Source organism: Lasioglossum baleicum, chromosome 8 (genome assembly GCF_051020765.1).
Source record: "Lasioglossum baleicum chromosome 8, iyLasBale1, whole genome shotgun sequence".
Classification (NCBI taxonomy): Eukaryota; Metazoa; Arthropoda; class Insecta; order Hymenoptera; family Halictidae; genus Lasioglossum; species Lasioglossum baleicum.
Genome location: NC_134936.1, coordinates 5345425 through 5368066, shown reverse-complemented (window position 1 = coordinate 5368066; position 22642 = coordinate 5345425). Strand labels below are relative to the sequence as shown.

General features: G+C 37.4%; 1 protein-coding gene and 1 long non-coding RNA gene across 4 annotated transcripts in view; one reads left to right on the top strand and one right to left on the bottom strand.

Annotated features, from left to right (window-relative positions):
- The window catches only part of LOC143211182 (uncharacterized), a 41081-nt gene that overhangs the window by 1607 nt on the left and 16832 nt on the right, over positions 1-22642 (bottom strand). The gene's annotated exons all lie outside the window — the stretch shown is intronic.
- LOC143211179 (fatty acyl-CoA reductase wat-like) lies at positions 2-14627 on the top strand. 3 transcript variants are annotated; one of them, XM_076428643.1, is made up of 11 exons: positions 2-150; positions 7373-7659; positions 7831-8015; positions 9328-9421; positions 9495-9740; positions 10437-10582; positions 10646-10806; positions 10909-10945; positions 13493-13774; positions 13861-14124; positions 14206-14531. In XM_076428643.1, exons 3-11 carry the CDS (start codon positions 7852-7854, stop codon positions 14420-14422), a joined length of 1611 nt encoding a protein of 536 aa, XP_076284758.1. In that variant the 5' UTR covers positions 2-150; positions 7373-7659; positions 7831-7851; the 3' UTR covers positions 14423-14531. The 3 variants fall into 3 exon arrangements, with proteins under 3 accessions (XP_076284758.1, XP_076284756.1, XP_076284757.1); XM_076428641.1 differs by having other exon boundaries at positions 5-150; positions 10646-10945; XM_076428642.1 differs by lacking the exons at positions 2-150; positions 7373-7659 and having other exon boundaries at positions 10646-10945; positions 14206-14627.

Sequence of the window (22642 nt, the reverse complement as noted above, 5' to 3'; positions counted from 1 at the left end):
ACAATTACTATGGTACTACCGGTTTAACGCGGGAGCTTCTCTTGGATTGCTGCATACGTCTTACGGCGTACCCGAGTGTATAGCAGAAATCATACCTGCGGATTATGTTATAGCGAACATTGTTGCTGTTGCTTGGGATATTTGGAATAGGTAACAATTGAGGTCGCGTATTCATTTTATTTTCGTGCATTTGTGATTTTATGCAGTATGACAAAATTGGGCGGGTGCAATTTAAAACAATAGGAACATTAGAAGAATTTGAATCCACTGTGATATTATGTTCAATCTATTGAACATATTAAGAAAGAAAATAAATGTCTATTTCCCTCCAGTTTGTTGCAATTTTGGTAGAAAAATATTTGAAATTGTCATTACAGTCACAGGATAAACAAGCTAGAAATTGTGATTGTTAAATTTTTGCTACAAATTGTGATTTTTGATTAATCTTTTTCATACATTACCTAAATAAACGGTTCGGTCCAATTTTAACACTGTTATTAGTTGTTAAAAGGTGTAAGGGAGGTGGTTGGATTGTGAGACAGGTTTTGTTTTTGAGCTATAACTTTCTGCTTGATGAAGATATCAAAGAGTTTCATATACCGTTGGAAAGGCGAAGGAAATACGCAACTTTTGTATGTAAAAAGTTTTGGACATGTTTTTTGGCTTCCTGAAAAAAGTGGTTGGGTTGTGAGTTACTCGGAAAAATCTACTAAAAGTGGTCAAATATAAAGTAGAACCCATGTAACTATGCAAAATTGAATTTTTATTTATTTTAAAGACATTAAGTGACCAAAGGAGTTAAAAAGAATGGCAAAAAGTTGAAAAAAGCAGAGAATGGCGAAGAAAAGTAAAAAAAAATATAATGAATGGATGGATTCAATAATGATCTGCCTCTTCGTCATCCAAGTCGCTGTCACAATGTTTGAATGTGGAAAACGAACGTCTGCCCATATCGGCACACTGCAAATGAACAGGGCGCTGGCATGTGTTGCATTTGATAGAGTTCGAGTTAGAGTTTTTTTTGTTTGAACTAAACAGTTCTCTCAAAAATTGCTTTGTCTAGTCACGCACACCATAAATCGTGTTCAGCTGTTTTTTTACCCTTAGGTAATTTCGAGGACTTGGAGTTTCCTCGACTAGTTCCTACAATGACTATAAATTCAAAAAATAAACCAAAACAAACGTGAAATGACAAATAAACACTTAATTCTAACACAAACAACGATATTTGACAGTTCTAGTTCGTTTCTAGTAAAAAAAAACTAGTGTCTCATAACTCAACCATGATGCCATTGCGAATGTGACAGAAAAAAACAATGTTTTTGTCGTATATGCGCAAAACTCAATATTGCATCGTAAAATGTAAGGAAAACACTAAATGAAAATGCATCACAATCAACTTTTTCAATTGATTCACTCAACAAAATAATGTTCTTAAAAAAATGAGTAAAAGTTTTACACGATGTGTTTACACACGATGTCCGTATCTAATATAAGCAACACGTCTATACACCTCGGTACTAGCACAAAAACTAGCAAACGTCAAAACAAAAATTTGACAGCAGACAGATTGGAATTATCGCGATTGCACGATGGATAAAAACGATTGTCTCACAACCCAACCTCTTCCCCTGCTTATTGTTAGACAGAGTCTGCTTGGTTCGCTCGGTTTAGCCCGCAATTTCCATTGTCGACTTGCATCTGTAAACAGTATCGTTTAAGACATCGTATGACTTTAAATAGTAATAACTACCCGTAAGTTGTAACAGTTGATTTAATCTAGTAATTCAGAAATGTTGAAAATGTCTTCCTTGCTGTTGTAGGGAAATTCTTACTCGACGAATTAATGAAGGTAAGTAATGAGGGCAAAATCTGGTTAAGAAGTCTCTACATTGTTTATACACGCAAACGTCAATGGAAATTGCGGGCTAGAATGTTGAAAGAAAGCAGACTCTGTCTAAGTACACACGTATACATATACAGTGACTCGACAACTTTTTCTAATACTGTACTATAACATTTGAACTTTTCTGGGAAGTTAGAGCAAGTAGTTTACTAGGGGATGTGAGAAGAAATTTTTTAACTTCCCGATTTTATAGGGAAGTTATTGTAATGACCCCGAAAATCGAAAATCGATTTTTTAGCAGATATTCGCGTTTCATGGTCATTGCAGTCATTTTAGACTATTTTCAGCAAAATGTTCGTATGTGTGTGGGTGTGTGTGCGTATGTATGTCCGTGAGTATGGTATCAAATTTTTCGTTAACGTTTTCTGAAAAAGTAACAACGCGATCAGAATGATGAATGGTGCAATCGATATGCCCCGTCGTAACTTAGAGCTGATTATATTTTGGTCCACTTTGGTCCAGTAGTTTTCTAGATTTTTAGTTTTTTTCGAAAGGAGTTCATTCAACAATGCAATTTATACGAGAGAACGGAAAGTTTCCACCGAAGAAACAAACGTAATTACACCAAAAATTTTTGTTTTCATTTTTTTTTAATTTAAAAAAATTTTTTTAATTTAAAAAAAATATTTTTTTTGTACCTTACGCTAATGTTTCCGCATACAATAATCGAAAATTATCCCAATGCAGGTGTTACGTACGGAGGCTTTGCCTACGTGACTTTTACTCCCTTCTTGCAACCACGTGTTCGTCCAGGAGGTCCAGCTCGCATGCCCAAATAAACAGTTTTCCCCTTATGGGAAAGTGCGTACATCTGGGAAACTTATACAATCCTCCAGATTTTCGGTTATCCCCACTACCATTTTTAGAGCAATGTGACTGGTACATAAAGGGATCGAGCTTGGCCACCACTGGCTTAGTTGAAGACTGATCACGTAACTGTACGCGTCTAGTGAGATTGGGTCTGATTCCCTCTCGATAATTTTAACTCGAGAGAAGTTTAGAAACGCGGTTTGAAAGGCAAGTCATTTCATTTACCCCCGCATTTCTCAGGACGTGAAAATCGAGAGTTCGGGAATTAGCTTCCGCGAAACATACGATACAGTACAAGTGTATTCCATCTATCTAAAAGAATATATTGTAGTCTTTATCTTATATAATTGAGAGTCTTCAATATCTTATTCTACTTCTTTTAAATCCCAGTAGCTAGTATTTCATTCATAACGATAAACCTTTACCGCTTGAGGTTTATCACAATTCTATACTAGAGGGTTATTGTTGCTCGCTCGCTTCGCTCGCTCGCGAGTAGGATTGTTTTTGCGAGCTCGCTTTGCGAGCTCGCGGATAGGACTGCTCTTGCGAAAGGGTTAGTGGTACGCATGGCTAGTAGTACCTATAGCTATTAATGTTTTTTTTTTATTTGGTGTGTGACTCTCCATGAGCCACACAAAGAACTTCCCGATTCGTTAGTAGCAGTATATTATTATCATTATTAAGTGTACATTTTAAGAAGATTATACGTTTTCAGGGAAATTCAATAGTTTTCTACTTATCAAAATGTTTGCTATATGGCGTCGCATTAAACCAACATCGTATGCTCGTTGCTCGCTTGGTTCCTTGTTATAGCATACTAATGTTGCAAAATAAATTGTCTTAATTAGTTTTTTGCAAACGATACAACTCCTCATTATCCGGGTTTGCAGTATTGATCTTGGTTTTCTTCGATACTGTTAATTTAAATTGTCCCAAAATATATAAACCGCGCTCAATTTTGAAACTCTGCTCAGTGCTACATGCAACATTTATAAAGTTCGCCTTTCTGATTTTTTAAAATCCAAACATACTTTCTCGTATGTTTGTCCCTGACTTTTATGAATCGTAATCGCTTCAGCAGGAACCACTGGAAATTGACTACGTGTGATTTGATATTTTTCCTCACTCGACATATTTACTTGATTCGAGATTTTTATTATTGGTGTAAAATTTTGATGAATATTTGCATTTTTCATATAATCACGATAACGAGTTCTTACTTTCACTCCTACTCTGTCCAATTGAAAATCTAACCACAATATAGACGGAATTTCAGTATTCTCTTGAAAAGTAATAAATTTTAATATTCCGCATGTGTGTGTGCTCCATTAACCAATCCGTTTTCAACATTAATGTTATTAATAATTATCATATTGTTTATATTAATTTTCAATTTAATCTCAGTTAATAATTAGTTTTGAACTGATTGTTTTTTTAACGATTGTAATATAAATTTTTTTTGTACTTTCATCGATATTCTTTGAAAATGTATTCTTGGAAGTAGAGATGATTAACTCACTCTTGCATTGGGATAATTTTCGATTATTGTAAGCGGAAACATCGTCGTAAGGTACAAAAAAAATTTAAAAAAAATTTTTTTTTTAATTTTAAAAAAATCGAAAAAAAATTTTTTTGTGTAATTACGTTTGTTTCTTCGGTGGAAACTTTCCGTTCTCTCGTATAAATTGCATTGTTGAATGAACTTCTTTCGAAAAAACTAAAAAACTGTTTGACCAAAATGGACCAAAATCTAATCAGCTCTAAGTTACAGCGGGGCACATCGATTGCATCATTCATCATCCTGATCGCGTTGTTACTTTTTCTGAAAACGTTAACGAAAAATTTGATTACATAGAAACGGCCATACGCACACACACACACACACACACACACACACACACATACGAACATTTTGCTGAAAATAGTCTAAAATGACTGCAATGACCATGAAACGTGAAGATCTGCTAAAAAATCGATTTTCGATTTTCGGGGTCATTACAATAACTTCCCTATAAAATCGGGAAGTTAAGGGGGTAGTCTACCCTCGATTTGTAACTAGAAAGGAACTAGAATCTTACTAGAAAAATGGCTCGAAACATGGGTTTGCGCGCTGTCGGTTTTCGTCCTTATTTCAGACAATTTTGGGCTGAGCGAGGGCTTATCCTAAAGAGGAAGGTTAAACACACTGCGCCCTGGTTACGAGGTTAACGAGATTATGTTTATAACTAATAATATTAGTGTCCAAAGTAGAGAAAAAATCTAGGAAAAAAAACCAGCAGATTTCAATGCATTTTTCTGTCTCCAAAAGACTTTATGACTTATGAGATGACCAGGGCGCAGCGCGTTGAACCTTCCTCTTTAGAATGAGCCCTCACACAGCCCAAACTTTGCTCAAATAAGGACAAAAACCGACAGCGCGCAGACCCACTTTTTCGGACCCAAAATCTAGTGAGATCCTAGTAAATAGCAAATATCTAGCAAATAACTAGAATCTTACCAGATTTTCGATCGAAAAAGTGGGTCTGCGCGCTGTCGGTTTTTGTCCTTATTTGAGCAAAGTTTGGGCTGTGTGAGGGCTCATTCTAAAGAGGAAGGTTCAACGCGCTGCGCCCTGGTCATCTCATAAGTCATAAAGTCTTTCGGAGACAGAAAAATGCATTGAAATGTGCTGGTTTTTTTTCCTAGATTTTTTCTCTACTTTGGACACTAATATTATTAGTTATAAACATAATCTCGTTAACCTCGTAACCAGGGCGCAGTGTGTTTAACCTTCCTCTTTAGAATAAGCCCTCGCTCAGCCCAAAATTTTCTGAAATAAGGACGAAAACCGACAGCGCGCAAACCCATGTTTCGAGCCATTTTTCTAGTAAGATTCTAGTTCCTTTCTAGTTACAAATCGAGGGTGGACTACCCCCTTAATAAAGTTACGAGAGCTGATCTTCCTATACCTTACCTCTTTCCGAAATCCTAGTGACACCCGGTGATGAAATTCGGCTGGTTCACGAATTCCTATCTAGTGGCGAACCGGTGGTGAAACAGACATCGGCTAGTCCACGACACCCTCTGTTTTTCCTCACCTAGTGACACCCGGTGATGAAACAGGCATCGGCTAGTTCATGAATTCCTATCTAGTGGCGAACCGGTGGTGAAACAGACATCGGCTAGTCCACGACACCCTCTGTTTTTCCTCACCTAGTGACACCCGGTGATGAAACAGGCATCGGCTAGTTCACGAAAACCTATACTGTGACACCCGGTGATGAAACAGGCACCGGCTAGTTCACGACAATCCTGTTCATACGAACAAACCTCGGCCACGTCTATCCGCCAGCCCTCGGCTCGTAACACAGGAGTGAGTTAATCATCTCTACTCCCAAGAATACATTTTCAAAGAATATCGATGAAAGTACAAAAAAAAATTTATATTACAATCTTTAAAAAAACAATCAGTTCAAAACGAATTATTAACTGAGATTAAATTGAAAATTAATGTAATCTATATGATAATTATTAATAACATTGATGTTGAAAACGGATTGGTTAATGGAGCACACATGCGGAATATTAAAATTTATTACTTTTCAAGAAAATACTAAAATTTCGTCTATATTGTGGTTAGATTTTCAATTGGCCAGAGTAGGAGTGAAAGTAAGGACTCGTTATCGTGATTATATGAAAAATGCAAATATTCATCAAAATTTAACACCAATAATAAAAATCTCGAATCAAGTAAATATGTCGAGTGAGGAAAAATATCAAATCACACGTAGTCAATTTCCAGTGGTTCCTGCTGAAGCGATTACGATTCATAAAAGTCAGGGACAAACATACGAGAAAAGTATGTTTGAATTTTAAAACATCAGAAAAACGAACTTTACAAATGTTGTATGTAGCACTGAGCAGAGTTTCAAAATTGAGCGCGCGGTTTATATATTTTGGGACAATTTAAATTAACAGTATCGCAGAAAACCAAGATCAATACTGCAAACCCGGATAATGAGGAGTTGTATCGTTTGCGAAAAACTAATTAAGACAATTTATTTTGCAACATTAGTATGCTATAACAAGAAACCAAGCGAGCAACGAGCCTGCGATGTTCGTTTAATGCGACGCCATATAGCAAACATTTTGATAAGTACAAAACTATTGAATTTCGCTGAAAACGTATAATCTTCTTAAAACGTACACTTAATAATGATAATAATATACTGCAACTAACGAATCGGGAAGTTCTTTGTGTGGCTCGTGGAGAGTCACACACCAAATAAAAAAAACATTAATAGCTATAGGTACTACTAACCATGCGTACCACTAACCCTTTCGCAAAAATAACCCTACCCGCGAGCGAGCGAAGCGAGCGAGCAACAATAACCCTCTAGTTCAAAAATTGCAATTCATCCGAATTGTAGAAAAAATACTAAAAGTTGCATTCTACAACTTTTTTATGTGGGCCTATATTGAAAATTTAAACAATACGTTTTGTAGATTTGTGTCAGTTATATGCACTGTGAAAGTATTTTTTAATTACAGAGTTCATGTATTCATTGAGTCGAAAAAACAATACAATTTAAGCGATGTTCTATGTAAGAACATTAGACATTCGAGAAACAATAGACATCCCAGAAAAATAAATTTTATAAATTCTGTTTTCGACAGGATTATTTCATCCAATTCCGTTGAAGTCAGTGAAAATCATGATGGGATCAAATAATGAATACTCGGGACTACATTTCAATGAAACGAGGAAATGAATTAACTATGTAAATTAGAATGTTGATGAGACCGGACTGCACGTATGTTACATTGTATATGCACTCTTGAAGATGTGTGCATTCACTCATCTATTGCTTACGAGGAGGTTTAGTTATAGTTGAAATTTATTCGTCGTTGAGTACGCACCGAGTCATTTATCGCGTTTGGTGTTAGTTTAGAGTTCAGTCCAGGTGAGTGATCGAAAAATCAACATTTTTCTTTCCTGATTCCTGAAATTCTTTAGTAACTTTTATATGGAACTCTGTCTTTGATTAGAGTGCGTGACACTCTCTGTATTATACATAGCATTGAAAAACGTAGAATTGACAAGTTCTCATATTAAACTTTGAGTATTGTGCAAGTGCAACAGGTATACCGAGGCGATGACTTCCAACAGGAGCGACACGTTAACGAAGAATCAATCGAATTCACTAGTTTCGGAGATCAATGGGAAAAGCGAAATCGCCGAATTTTATAATGGGACGAAGGTTCTGGTAACAGGTGGGACAGGTTTCCTGGGGAAATTACTCATCGAAAAATTACTGAGGTATTCCTTCTCAAAGGCAGACATATTCAATTTTTCATATTAATCTTCCATACTTCGATATAACGTGAACAAGTATAATTTCAATTTGAACATTCACGAAAAATAGGCTACTACCTTTTTATACGAGAAATGTTCAGTGAAATGTCTTCAGCAGAAAAGAAAAAGTAATCTTACGTATGTATATGGTAAACATTGTCTCACGAGGTGGCATAATCTTTCCAAACATTCAGACCGAACTTACGTGCAAGTCACATAATCGTATACATTAATGTGAATGTAAACTATTGAAGTTGAAATTGAAGTTGACATGGAAAAATTGATGTTGAAATTGAAATTGAAGAGTGAAACTAACGAATTGAATTGAAAAATTGAAGTTGAAAATGAAGTTGAAGAGTTGATATTGAAATTGAAGTTGAAATTGAAAAATTGACATTGATATTGATACGACAGTAATGGTGTTTTAGAGTTATTTAAATTGAAATATCTCCTGAACTACTAACTTTTCGAAATACATAGGTTAGTATTTTTTTATAACGAATGTCGAGTTGCATCGATTGATGTACTACAAAATACCTCATTCCATTAAAAAAATATTGATGACCTTGGAATCTCATTAAAAAATGACCTCGAAAAATTTTTCCCCTACACCGTTGCATGTGGCTCTTCAAACAGTGTAACTTCGCCCTAAGAAGTTGTTTTGTATGTACAACGAAAAGTAACGTAGATATTTAAGTGTTCTATTTCTTCGGACTCACCCTGTATATTACTAATTTATTTATTGCATGATTTTGTTTTTGCTAATACATTAATTACTTCAGAAAAATTAGATTATTTTAGTTCTTGATCGTGTCGGGGCCCTCTCAATCGCGGGGACCCGGTGCATAGCATCCGCCACACCTCCCCCCCCCCCAGATGGCCGGCACTGTTTCTAAATATTGATTATTGTTTTTATATTTTCTAATTTTTGAAATTTAAGTACGCTAAATATTTTTCAATTTGGTTCTAGCATTTTATATTTACTCAAATGGTACATGTATATATTTAATTTTCCATTGAAATATTATCGTATAATAGCTAAATCTAATCAAAATAAAACAATCAATTCAAGCTGGGAAATTTTATTCTTTAATTACCATTTTGTTGAAGATAAGTGAGTGTCCGGTGCTTTATGGACAGGAGGTATGGAAACACTAGATTCGTTTGCCTAAAACCTGGGATTACAAACCGCGACGTTGCTGAATCGTTAAAATTCTTTTCATATAAATAAAATAATCTATATTTTCATGAACTCGTCTATGTTACATAATTGCAGGTCGTGCCCAGGTATTAAAACCATTTACATGTTCGTAAGACCGAAAAAGGGGAAATCCGTGGGAGAACGATTCAAAGAAAACTTCGAGGAAGTTGTATGTAACGTACTGGAACAAATATATGTATGAACAACGACAGAGTAGTAATCAATATCTTTTATGGATCTAGATCTACGAAAGGTTGAAGAAGGAGCAGCCAAATTTTCTAAGCAAAATCGTGATGATAGAGGGTGACGCGGCCGAAGATGACTTTGGCATGACACCGGAAGTTAAAGCTACGTTGATGGATACGAATATTATTTTTCACGCTGCTGCAAATGTTCGGTTCAATGAAAAACTTCGTGAGTGTGTGAACACGAACGTGAGAACTACAAAAAGCTTGTTGTTGTGGGCGAAACAGCTGTCAAACTTGAAGGTACACTAACAATTTTCGTAATTATGCATAAAATGTACCACCTCGCCGATTTTGATAGAATTTAAATATGTTGTAAAACTCAACATTCTGAACAAACTTTTCTGAACAACTGAGCCTTAGTTTTTAAGATATTTGCGAAAAACTGCAGCTACGTCCACTGCAGTAATTTGATCTCGGCTCGGGTACATCGGTGTGAACCACTATTTACTACTACACTTATTTGTGGCATTTTTCTGATTAGAATAATACTAAAGACGATATAATTTCAACTGTATTTAGTGGTTTAATTGACGATGAAAGTTTCGGGCGCTAGGAAGGACAGTGTATGGGAAAGAAAGATGCTGTGTCTCTTTACACGCGCTGTCCTTCTCCACGTTCGGCTCGGGGTCTTCGAAGGTCAAAAAGATAGTGTCCGTCTACGAACTCTTCCGCCTGCAAACGAAGATCTCCGAGACCTTTGCGACTATAGAGGATTTACTGTGCATTGAATTTTTACGTGCACGTACAGGCAAAATTCACGATAGTAGTAGCTGTAGTTTTTCGCAAATATTCGGAAAAAGTTTTTTAGAATCTTCAGCCTGACATCATATTAAAATACCATCGAAATCGCTGAGCTGGGACCTTTTATGCATAATTCCCACATTTTTTTGAAACATTTATAATGAGATAATCTATCATTAATTAATCCGTTTACAGGCATTCATCTACGTGTCGACTGCATTCTCGAACTGCCTTAACAAAACGATTGACGAAATCCATTACCCGCCTCCCATTGACGCCGATAAATTGATAACATTGATAGATTGCTTGGACGACGATAGACTCCTAGCAGCAGAACCTTCGTAAGCATTCCCGCAAAAATGACAACAGTGGTTACTATAAATTACAATTGTTGTATCTTGTAGATTGCTACAGAATTGGCCGAACACCTACATCTTTACGAAAGCAGCCGCGGAGAATGTTGTACTGAAATACGCGGATGATTTTCCAGTAGGGATCGTTCGACCTTCTATTGTTACATCAACGGCTGAGGAACCGCTGACAGCATGGATAAACAATTACTATGGTATTACCGGTTTAACTCTGGGATCTTATCTTGGATTGCTGCGTGCGTCTTACGGCGTACCCGAGTCTAAAGCAGAAATCATACCTGCGGATTATGTTATAGCGAACATTGTTGCTGCTGCTTGGGACATTTGGAATAGGTAACAATTTTGGTCGCGTATTCATTTTATATTTCATGCATTCGTGATTTTATGCAGTTATGACAAAAATGGGCGGGTGCAATTTAAAACAATAGGGACATTAGAAGAATTTGAAGCCTCCGTGATATTATTTTCAATCTATTGAACACTAGGCGGGAGTTGTTGCTCGCTCGCTTTGCGAGCTCGATTAGCGAACATCGATTGGTGAACATCCGCGTCGGCTACGCACATTAATACCGCCCGCGCAACAGTTTACTTGCGAGAAACTTGCTACGTCGCGTCGTCCATCTGGCGGTGACCGCGGTAGGTGACGCCGTCGTGGCCCTCTTGCGGCGGTCGCGGTGTGAGTAGTCTGATTTTTTCCCGAATTTTCATGTGGCCGGGCAACTTTTCCAATTTTTTAAAATGGAAAAACCTGATTTGGACTACAACGAACATGTAAAAAAAAATTAGCCAAATCGGTCCAGCCGTTCTCCCGTGATGTCGTGACCAACGAACAGCATTTGATTTTTATTATATAGATATTAAGAAAGAAAATAAGATAATTATACAGAAAAGTACTGCCCACTCCGATTTTGATGAAATTTAAATATGTTATGCAGCAACACATTCTGAACAGCTTTTTCCTTTTCCAATATGGGGGAGGGGTCGCTTTTAGTTTTCGAGATATTAGCAAAAAACTATCGCGAATACTGTATTGAATTTTTCGTATTCTTGCACACTCCGCGGCAACGTAAGCCTGTCTCGGTGCGGCGTTTGTTTACATTTTGACGCTGTGGAGGTGAGAGAGAAAACAAGGTCTCACTCTGGTCATGCATATATAGGGTGAGCTTTCAATTTTGAAAGAATACTTCTGTATTTCCGCATGAGCGTGGTCGGGCCGGCCTTAAGGGGGTCGTCTCCTAGTAGATGACAGTCGAGCGTGAACACTCACACACCGCTAGAGTACACTCACACACCGCTAGACCACTTATACGTACGCGAGAATTGCTAGGATCAGGGAAATGGGTTCTGATTTCTCGATAATGCAAAGACGAGGGTTTTTATTAGTCAAAATCGCTAGATAAAAGATCAATCTAGCGCGCTGTTTGCTTCAAAAGTCGTTCTTTTACGTTTCCGAGCAATGATTTTGCAATATTCGGCTGCATGTTGCCCGTCGGAGAGGCTAGTACGCCGGCGTGACTGTAGCACCATCTGACGGGCAACATGCGACGGGCAACATGCAGCCGAATATTGCAAAATCATTGCTCGGAAACGTAAAAGAACGACTTTTGAAGCAAACAGCGCGCTAGATTGATCTTTTATCTAGCGATTTTGACTAATAAAAACCCCCGTCTTTGCATTAGCGAGAAATCAGAACCCATTTCCCTGATCCTAGCAATTCTCGCGTACGTATACGTGGTCTAGCGGTGTGTGAGTGTACTCTAGCGGTGTGTGAGTGTTCACGCTCGACCGTCATCTGCTAGGAGACGGCCCCCTTAAGGCCGGACCTCTCCGCCCCCCACCACCTAACCCTAACTAATTCTGATCTCATGATTCTTCCATTACTGGTTCAAATTCTGTATGACGGCTATATAGAATGAAAAGATTATGCGATCAGAATTAGTTAGGGTTACGTAGTGGGGGGCGTAGAGGCATACGAAAATGTAGGAGTAGTCTTTCAAAACTGAAAGCTCACCCTATATATGTATGTATGGTCAGAGTGAGACCCTGTTTTTTCTCTCATCTCCGCAGCGTCTTTACAAGCAATATGTAAACAAACGCCGCGCCGGGACAAGCTTAGTTACCGCGGAGCGTGCAAGAATACGAAAAATTCAATACAGTATTAGCGATAGTTTTTTGCAAATATCTCGAAAACTAAAAGCGACCCCCCTATATTGGAAAAGGAAAAAGTTGTTCAAAATGTCAATATCTATAACATATTTAAATTTTGTCAAAATCGGAGTGGGCAGTACTTTTCTGTATAATTACCGAAAATAAATGTCTATTTCCCTCCAGTTCGTTGCAATTTTGATAGGAAAATATTTGAAATTGTCATTACAGGCACAGGATAAAAAAGATAGAAATTGTGATTGTTAAATTTTCGTTACAAATTGTGATTTTTTATTAATCTTTTTCCTACATTACCTAAATAGACGGTTCGGTCCAATTTTAACACTGTTATTAGTTGTTAAAAGGTGTAAGGCAGGTGGTTTGTTTGTGAGACGGGTTTTGTTTTTGGGCTGTAACCTTTTGTTTGACGAAGATATCAAAGAGTTTTATATATCGTTGGAAACGCGAAGGAAATACGCAGCTTTTGTACGGAAAATGTTTAGTGATTAGATCGACAAGTAAAATTTCATGTCCAATTTTCCGGGGACATGTTTTTTGGCTTCCTGAAAAAAGTGGTTGGGTTGTGAGACACTCGGAAAAATCAACTGAAAGTGGTAAAATATAAAGTAAAACCCATGTAACTTTAAGCAAAAATGAATTTTTGTTTATTTTAAAGACATTAAGTGGCAAAAGAAGTGAATTTTTGATTTGAGATGATGTGAAATGATTTTGTAGAAAAGTTGCAGCGAAATTGGAGCAAAAGCCAAGTATACTGGACGAAGAAAGGGTACCTGTTTACAACTCGGTGGCTTCACCTCAAAATCCACTCGATTGGCAGACGTATATGAAATACGGTATCCAATATGGCTTGGAAATCTGCTCCGTTAAGCAAATTTGGTACTACATGATATGGACGACTAGATACATAAGTCTCTATCAAATATTCGTCTTTTTCTTGCACACAATACCGGCGCATATTGTGGACACAATTGCACGCCTTCTGGGTCGGAAACCTATGTATGTTCGATACTATATATACGTATAACAATACACGAAACAAACGATTCGTTATTTTCATTAAAAAACAATTTTATATTTTTCAGGTTAGTAGATACCTACCGGAAAATAGATAAATTTAGTTCCGTGGTACATTTTTTCTCGACGCTGGAGTGGGACTTCCGGAACGAGAACGTTCGGAAAATGTGGTCGAAATTAAACAGTGTCGATCGGAAACTTTTTAACTTCAACGTCGAGAACTTGGATTGGCAATTCTATTTATACAACAACATTAAAGGCATTCGTGTATACTTGGTCAATGATCCGATAAATGAAGAATCGCTGAAGAAAGGACGTGCTAAATATGCCAAGTAATATATGCCAACAGTACTACAATTTCTACGATTAATAATGCATTCGATTTAATTATACATAATCGTTTTACATTTCAGGCTACAGGTCGCGCATTACACGGCATTTACATTATATGCGATGTTACTTCTATGGATCGCCGTATCTTCTGTATCATTTCTTTGGTCCATCTGTTCTTTGTCGCAAGCGATTAAGGCTGTCGTTTTTGTAATTATTTATTCCAGCTCGATTAGCGTCAAAGCACGAGACACTATCGCACAATACGTGACATTGAAGATGTTTAACACTTCTTCTTAATCTCTGTTTTCTCATGCGTGGGACGATCTTGTGTTAGAAATTGTTTTGTTTGAAACTCTTAACTGTTTTCCATATGTTCATTAAAATAAAATACTTGACGAATCTAGTTGTATTTTAATATTGTCGTAATACCGGGTGAGTCCGAAGAAACAGAACACCTAAATATCTCCGTTACTTTTCGTTGTACAAAAAAACTTCTTCGGACAAAGTTACACTGTTTGAATGGCCACATTTAACGGTGTAAGGGAAAAAATTTTCCAGGTCATTTTTTTACAAGATTTCAAGGTCATTGGTATTTTTTTTAATGGAATGAGGTACATTTTAATACTTCAATCGATGCAGCTGGACATTCGTTATAAAAAAGTACTGACCCATGTATGTCGAAAAGTTAGTAGTTCAGGAGATTTTCCAATTTAAATAACTCTAAAACACCATTACTGTCGTACTAACAATAAGACGTTAGCGTTTAACTTGCTAGTGTAAATTGAAAAGTTGAAATTGAAGAGTTGAAATTAACGAAATGAATTTGAAAAATTGAAGTTGAAATGGAAGAGTAGAAATTGAAGTTGAAATGGAAGCCTTGAAATTGAAGTTGAAATTAAAGTTGAAATGGAAAAATTGAGGTTGAAATGGGAGAGTTAAAATTGAAGTTGAAATTAAAGTTGAAATGGAAAAATTGAAGTTGAAAATGAATTTGAAGAGTTGATATTGAAATTGAAATTAAAGTTGAAATGGAAAAATTGAAGTTGAAGAGTTGATATTGAAATTGAAATTAAAGTTGAAATGGAAAAATTGAAGTTGAAGAGTTGATATTGAAATTGAAATTAAAGTTGAAATGGAAAAATTGAAATTGAAGAGTTGATATTGAAATTGAAATTAAAGTAAGAAATGGAAAAATTGAAATTGAAGAGTTGATATTGAAATTGAAGTTGAAATGGAAAATTTGATGTTGAAATTGAAATTGAAGAGTTGAAATTAACGAATTGAAATTGAAAAATTTGTTTGAAACTCTTAACTGTTTTCTTATGTGGGACGATCTTGTGTTAGAAATTGTTTTGTTTGAAACCCTTAACTGTTTTCCACAGGACGATCTTGTGTCACAAATTGTTTTGTTTGAAACTCTTAACTGTTTTCCATATTCATTAAAATAAAATACTCAACGAAGCTAATTGTATTTTAATATTTTCGTAATATATACGAATCTGTTGAAGTGTGCGCTCTGTTCATGGCCTGCGGACGCATCCTAACATAGTTGACGTATCTTGACATAGATGGCGTCTATGGGAAACTAGTTGTAGAAATGAGAGGGTGAAGGGGTCACCCAAGTGGAGTGACGAGACGATCCACCGTCTCTTCGCACGCGGTGTACCGAGATTTTGACTCAGGGTCACCAGTGTAGGTAAATGTGGTCGTGAGCCTACACACTTACGTGGAAACTCTCTCTATGAGGAATGTCGAGGAGGAAAGTAAATGTTCACAGTTATCACCGATCACCTCGATTTATTCGTGGTGAAGTCACCAATAGCACACAGATACTATAACCCGAATGATTACACAAAGTTTGAAAAAAGAGAAACCACAACGTGGTGAACAAGTATTATATAATCTTGAAGATAACGCAGGAGCGCAGAACAATACGTACTTCATGTACGAGATCGTGAAACGAACAAGTCGAGCACAATGGCTCACGAGAGCGTTTGACTCTCAAGACTCTTGTGCGCAGGCGCGGAGCCTCGTGATTGGACGAGTGCAGCGCCGAGCCCACATAGTGTGGGAATGCTCACGACAAATAATCACGTCGGGGTCACCAATGTGGCAATGCTGGTATACATTGTGACGTGGCAGTTTTGCCGACGGTATCCGATACCGATTATCGGAAGACCGGGTCACCCTCTGGCAGCCACATACGCGGGAGGCGCCGTGGCGAGCGCTCGCCCTGGGTGTGAACGAGACCCATGGGCCAGTTCTTATAGTTTGTGCGTCGCGCCAATTTGCGCGACGCGTGTCTGCAGGACCGTAGTTTCCTTAACATATTTTGTGAATTTTGTTTCTTTTTATGAAAATGGTACCAAAATTATACAGGGTGTTTACCTACAGGTGGGAGAAAATTTAAGGGGTGGTTCTCGACGATAATATAAGACGAAAATGAAGAATAAAAAAATTGCGATTTCGGCTTCGTTATTTAGTTATTAACAATTAAAAATCCGCCTAAAATGCTGCAACACTTCTAACAAAAGTATACGTTGCGTACGTCAGACAGGCGCGCGACAGTCTCGTATCAAGTGACAAACGCATGCATACCTTGGTTCTCATTTGGGGCCCCAGCGAGGTGAAAATGTTTAAAAAATCGGTGGACGACATTGAACCTACCTACTCGTTAAAATCCACAAGGGCATTTTTAATATCCGCCCTATGGAATTATCGAGTAGAAGGGGTCAATGCCCTTTCACTTTTAAATTCTTCTCACACATATTCACAAATCCTTATCCTGCACTATAATTGTTCATAACACCGTACCTAATATACTGGAATAAATGCTCTAGCACTATTTACAATATCATACACACGCACTACGAGTTTACAGAGTCATGCGATTTCTGCGAACGGAAATCTTCGACCCGTGTGAGAAGAACCGTCCGTACAAGCTAACATCTGTATGCACACTGATTCAAGACAGCTGATGAGGTCGATGCCAGATCGATAAAACAAATGAAGATCTACAGCAAACTACCGCCCAAACATCGCGCGTTGCTATACCAATACATTGTCTATCCTGTTTTCACGAATTTCGTGATTCTTTCTCATTCTGTCTGTGACCGCGAAATATCTCATGTGTGTGCATTGACCACATTAGCTGTCTTGAATCAGTGTGCATACGGATACTAGCTTGTACGGACGACTCTTCTCGCACGCGTCGAAGATTTCCGTTCGCAGAAATCGCATGACTCTGTAAACTCGTGGTGCGTGTGTATGATATTGTAAATAGTGCTAGAGCATTTATTCCAGTATTTATTTATTCCAACATTTTCACCTCGCTGGGGCCCCAAATGAGAACCAAGGTATGCATGCGTTTGTCACTTGATACGAGGCTGTCGCGCGCCTGTCTGACGTACGCAACGTATACTTTTGTTAGAAGTGTTGCAGCATTTTAGGCGGATTTTTAATTGTTAATAACTAAATAACGAAGCCAAAATCGCAATTTTTTTATTCTTCATTTTCGTCTTATATTATCGTCGAGAACCACCCCTTAAATTTTCTCCCACCTGTAGGTAAACACCCTGTATATGGTGCAAGAAATATTCGTATAGAGTCAAATAGAATTATTTTTTTAGATATCTTTGTACGAAATACTGCCTCTAAATAACATTGTATGGATAGGAGCCGTCGAAAATTAGTTTAATTAGTTAATACTTTTATCTTGTTACTACCTCTACTTTAATAATTGCAGTCAATAATGCTGTCGAGCATTACAAGTATGGGATAAATAAGTAAAAAAATTAATTTTCTGTTTCCTACTAAGGATCTTAATAAGAACGATTGAATTTTGTAATTACACAACATAACAGAATATTTTTTAAGAATCATTATTTTATATATAACGCAATAATGTTCAAATTACTTTTAAATTCCAATACATTTGTAGAATATTACATAGTAATTACTTTCATTTTTCCTACATCTATAAACTATCGATTATATTGTAAACAATTATTACAATGGTGATAATAAGGAAAATAAGAATGCAATAAGAGAATTATATATAGTGTTACGGGGATGACGAACAGGTGTTCAATATCATCTCTGGCAGGAACCGTCCTAGATAAACGAACAGAGCTACCCTAGATAAATCTACATAACTGTTTAGGTTAATTTAGGGCCCAAACGTACGCACGACCAACTGGTCGTTGACAAAATACGAATGTTCACTTGAAGGGTACTGACAAGTACCACCCGTCATTGCAGGGCTATATAAGCCCTTACATTTCTGCTCTCGTGGGCTAGTACTGTCGTAATCGCGAATAGTGTCGCGTCGTGCTGCATCTCGGAAGTCAACTATCAGTGAGATCGGACGTTCGTTCCTTTTGAATCAAAGTTTAACCGCGTACAGATTCCGCGAGTTCAGTGTAAAATCTGTTGGGCGGTGACAAGGTTGCTCCGAGTCCCCCGCATTGCCAGTGCGTCAACACCGTGCATCTTAGCTTAGGTAATATCACCTTTCAATTTCTTTATGTTCTAAATTCAGTCCATTCGCGACACAAATACACTTGTAATACGAAATTCTATAGTAAGAATATATTTGTCTTCTTTAATAATTAACTCAAATTCATTAAACCCATAATTATTGTCCAATATCCTAATCAAGTAATTGAACGTCCCCAAATGATACAATCTTACCGCTCGGATTGTATCAATTAAATTATTCTAGTTACGAGGCTTACTAATTATCCTAGCGATTCCCTGATTAAGCATCAGGTTCTTTCGCGACATTCCAATTGTCCAAACAGAGATTTATTCAACCTAGCGGCTCCCCAGTTTCGCATTGGGTTCGTCCGCATCCTAACAGCTCCCTGATTTCGCATCAGGTTCGTCTGTGCTATTATACAACCTCCTAGCAGCTCCCCGGTTTTGCATCGGGTTCGTCTGCGTTTGACTCCATTCCTAGAGGCTCCCTGACTTCGCGTCAGGTTCGTCCTCGCTGTCAATAATCCTAGCGGCTCCCCAATTTCACATTGGGTTCGTCCGCGTTCCTTAACTAACAAATTTATATCATACTCCTAGCGTAATAACCCTTCGCCGGCCACTCGTGCTGCTCGCGGCCCTGGCTCGTAACAGTAGTATTATAAGGCAATTACAGAATAGGTAATGTCAGCATTCTACTATATCATTCTTCTTCAACTTGACGAATATCTCGTCGATTGTGGAACTTTTAGCGCTGTGGTATATCAGATCACTGTAACTTTCACGTTTCATTCATTCACTCCATTCGCGCATTACGTGTATTTAATATGATTCTTAAATTGAAAAATTTTATTTTTTACGCCTTCCTAATGTGTTCGTTTTTATAGTTTTCTTATTACATTTCGATATACAGTAGAGAATAAAAATTTAAAGACACTCTAAAAAAGACGATAACTGTTTCAATATTGTACTATACGATTTGAAATTTTTTGTGAAAGCTAGAGCAATTGGTTTACTATAGGTTGTGAAAAGAAATTTTTTAAATGTTGCATTTTCAACTTCTTTATGTGGGCCTATATTGAAAATTTAAAAAACACGTTCTGTAGATCTGCGTGACTTACATATTTTGAAAATTTCGTCAAGATCGATCGACGTTGCAATGAGCTACAAACGTTTAAGGGTGGTAAAAATTGCAGATTTTCACGATTTTCGGCCTCTAACTGCAATAAATCTAAGTATTCTTACATCTTTCAGTGCCTGTCGTTCTTATTAGCGTATTCGCTCTCTTTACGGCGAACGGGCAGAAGAGAGCCTCTTCGCGATTGCACGCATCCGATGATTTTCGGATGTATTGAAAACTCATAATCGGACAACGTTTCGTACTTTAGACTTGACAACGCTGTAGACATATCGTTCGCAGATATTTTTGCTACAAAAAAGGCCATTCATTGGGTTTTATTATAATATCGTGCAAACCATAGGGCCTCCTCGTTACATTTGCTACGGGCCCCGTGCTGGATTAATCCGGCACTGGCTGTAGAAGTTTTACCAGTCGAACCCGATTCGTATTGGTTCTAGCACCGACGAGATACTATTAAAGACTGCCAGCCTTACGGGAGTTGGCGGGACTCGAATTTTTCGGTGTTCTCTTACGCCCTCTAGGATATATTCTGACTGGAGTGAGAAACAGGAGGCCACCGACGACATTTCGTCGGTGCAGAAGACACTGTATGTATCGTGTTAGCAACGCGCCCACGCGCTACACTCACCAGCGTACCTTTACTATATCCGTGTGCGCTGCTTGTGCGCTTGTGCCAGCCACAATCTATTTTTAGAACTTGCCATGTTGCCATGCTTTACGGCTTACGGAAACGAAACTGAAATTCGACTGTCGAGCCGTCGAGCGTATGAATCGCAATCCGGAGCTAGCCTTTCGAGTCCCCGTGCAGCGAGGATTTTTTTTTATTTTTATTTTTCATTACTTTTTTAATTACATTTTTTAACCTTCCAAAAAATTAAAAATGTTAAAACTATGTTCAAAATATGTATTCATTTTAAATTGAAACGTTTTGTTACTGTCATAATTGCATTAATAAAAATTGGTATATGAGAACACGTTGATGGTATTTATTTGGACTGATTGGAGAATACGAAAATGCAGGAAGTATTTTTTAGTTTCTGAAACAATTTGTAGATTTATTAGTTGTCAAACAAATAATCAAATAAATTGTATAATATACAGGGTGTCTCAAAATTAGGTCCGGAGCCGAAAATGGGAGGTTCCTGAGATCAGTTCAAGCGACATTTTCCTTTGAAAAAATGTCGTCCGCGGCTTCGTTACCGAGTTATTAACGAAAAACACGGACCAATCAGAGCGCGAGCTAGACGCGGGCAGCCCGGCGCGCCGGCAGCCGAGTGTCGGTGGCACGCCGCGATGTCGTAACGAACAAAAGTTTCTCGATGATGTGAATCCTCGCCAATTTCGATAAACTTTGGATATGTTGTCAATACCATGATTCTGAACAACATTTCCCTTTACAGTTTCTGTCGATCGGCTTTAGTTTACGACATTATTGTAAAAATTTGTAATTGTAAATCGATCGATGTACTATTTCCTATCCGATTTCGATAATCTTTGGATATGTTGTCAATACCATGATTCTGAACATTTCCCTTTACAGTTTCTGTCGATCGGCTTTAGTTTACCATATTATTGTAAAAATTTGTAATTGTAGATCGATCGATGTACTATTTCCTATCCGATTTCGATAATATTTGGATATGTTGTCAAGACCATGATTCTGAACAACATTTCCCTTGACGGTTTTTGTCGGTCGGCTTTAGTTTACGATATTATTGTAAAAATTTGTAATTGTAAATCGATCGATGTACATACTATCTCCTCGGCGATTTCGATGAGCTTTATTTCAAAGGAAAAAGATATTTAAAACATCGAATTTATAACATATTTCAAAGTCATCGAAATCGGTGAGGACCCACATCATTGGCAACTTTACCCGAACGATAGAAGAAGCACAAACTTATTGAATTAAAAACTCACTTATTCAGCCGTAAATCCATTTGACTACCACATACAACCACCACACTTTTACATAATCTTCGAATCGGCGTTTGCGAGAATCATATGATTCTCGAAAAATCAATGCCATATGATTCTCGAAAAATCAATATCTCCTTGGGAACGATTTCATTTGTTTTAAACGACGCCTTCATCGAATACATTGTACGCTGGGAGAGCACAGTTTCGCGCGGCATTGCGAAGAGCATCGAACTCTTTCCGCGTCGGAGTAAGTAATTTCGTTCGATATCGATACGAGTTATAAAAGTGTGCTACGAGTTCAACAATTATTTAAAAGTGTGGTGGTTGTATGTGGTAGTCAAATGGATTTACGGCTGAATAAGTGAGTTTTTAATTCAATAAGTTTGTGCTTCTTCTATCGTGCGGGTAAAGTTGCCGATGATGTGGGTCCTCACCGATTTCAATGACTTTGAAATATGTTATAAATTCGATGTTTTAAATATCTTTTTCCTTTGAAATAAAGCTCATCGAAATCGGCGAGGAGATAGTATGTACATCGATCGATTTACAATTACAAATTTTTACAATAATATCGTAAACTAAAGCCGACCGACAAAAACCGTCAAGGGAAATGTTGTTCAGAATCATGGTCTTGACAACATATCCAAATATTATCGAAATCGGGTAGGAAATAGTACATCGATCGATTTACAATTACAAATTTTTACAATAATATGGTAAACTAAAGCCGATCGACAGAAACTGTAAAGGGAAATGTTGTTCAGAATCATGGTATTGACAACATATCCAAAGATTATCGAAATCGGATAGGAAATAGTACATCGATCGATTTACAACTACAAATTTTTACAATAATATCGTAAACCAAAGCCGATCGCCAAAAAGTCTAAAGAGAAATGTTGTTCAGAATAATGATCTTGACCACATATCCAAAGCTCATTGAAATCGGAGAGCATTAACATAATCGAGAAACTCTTGTT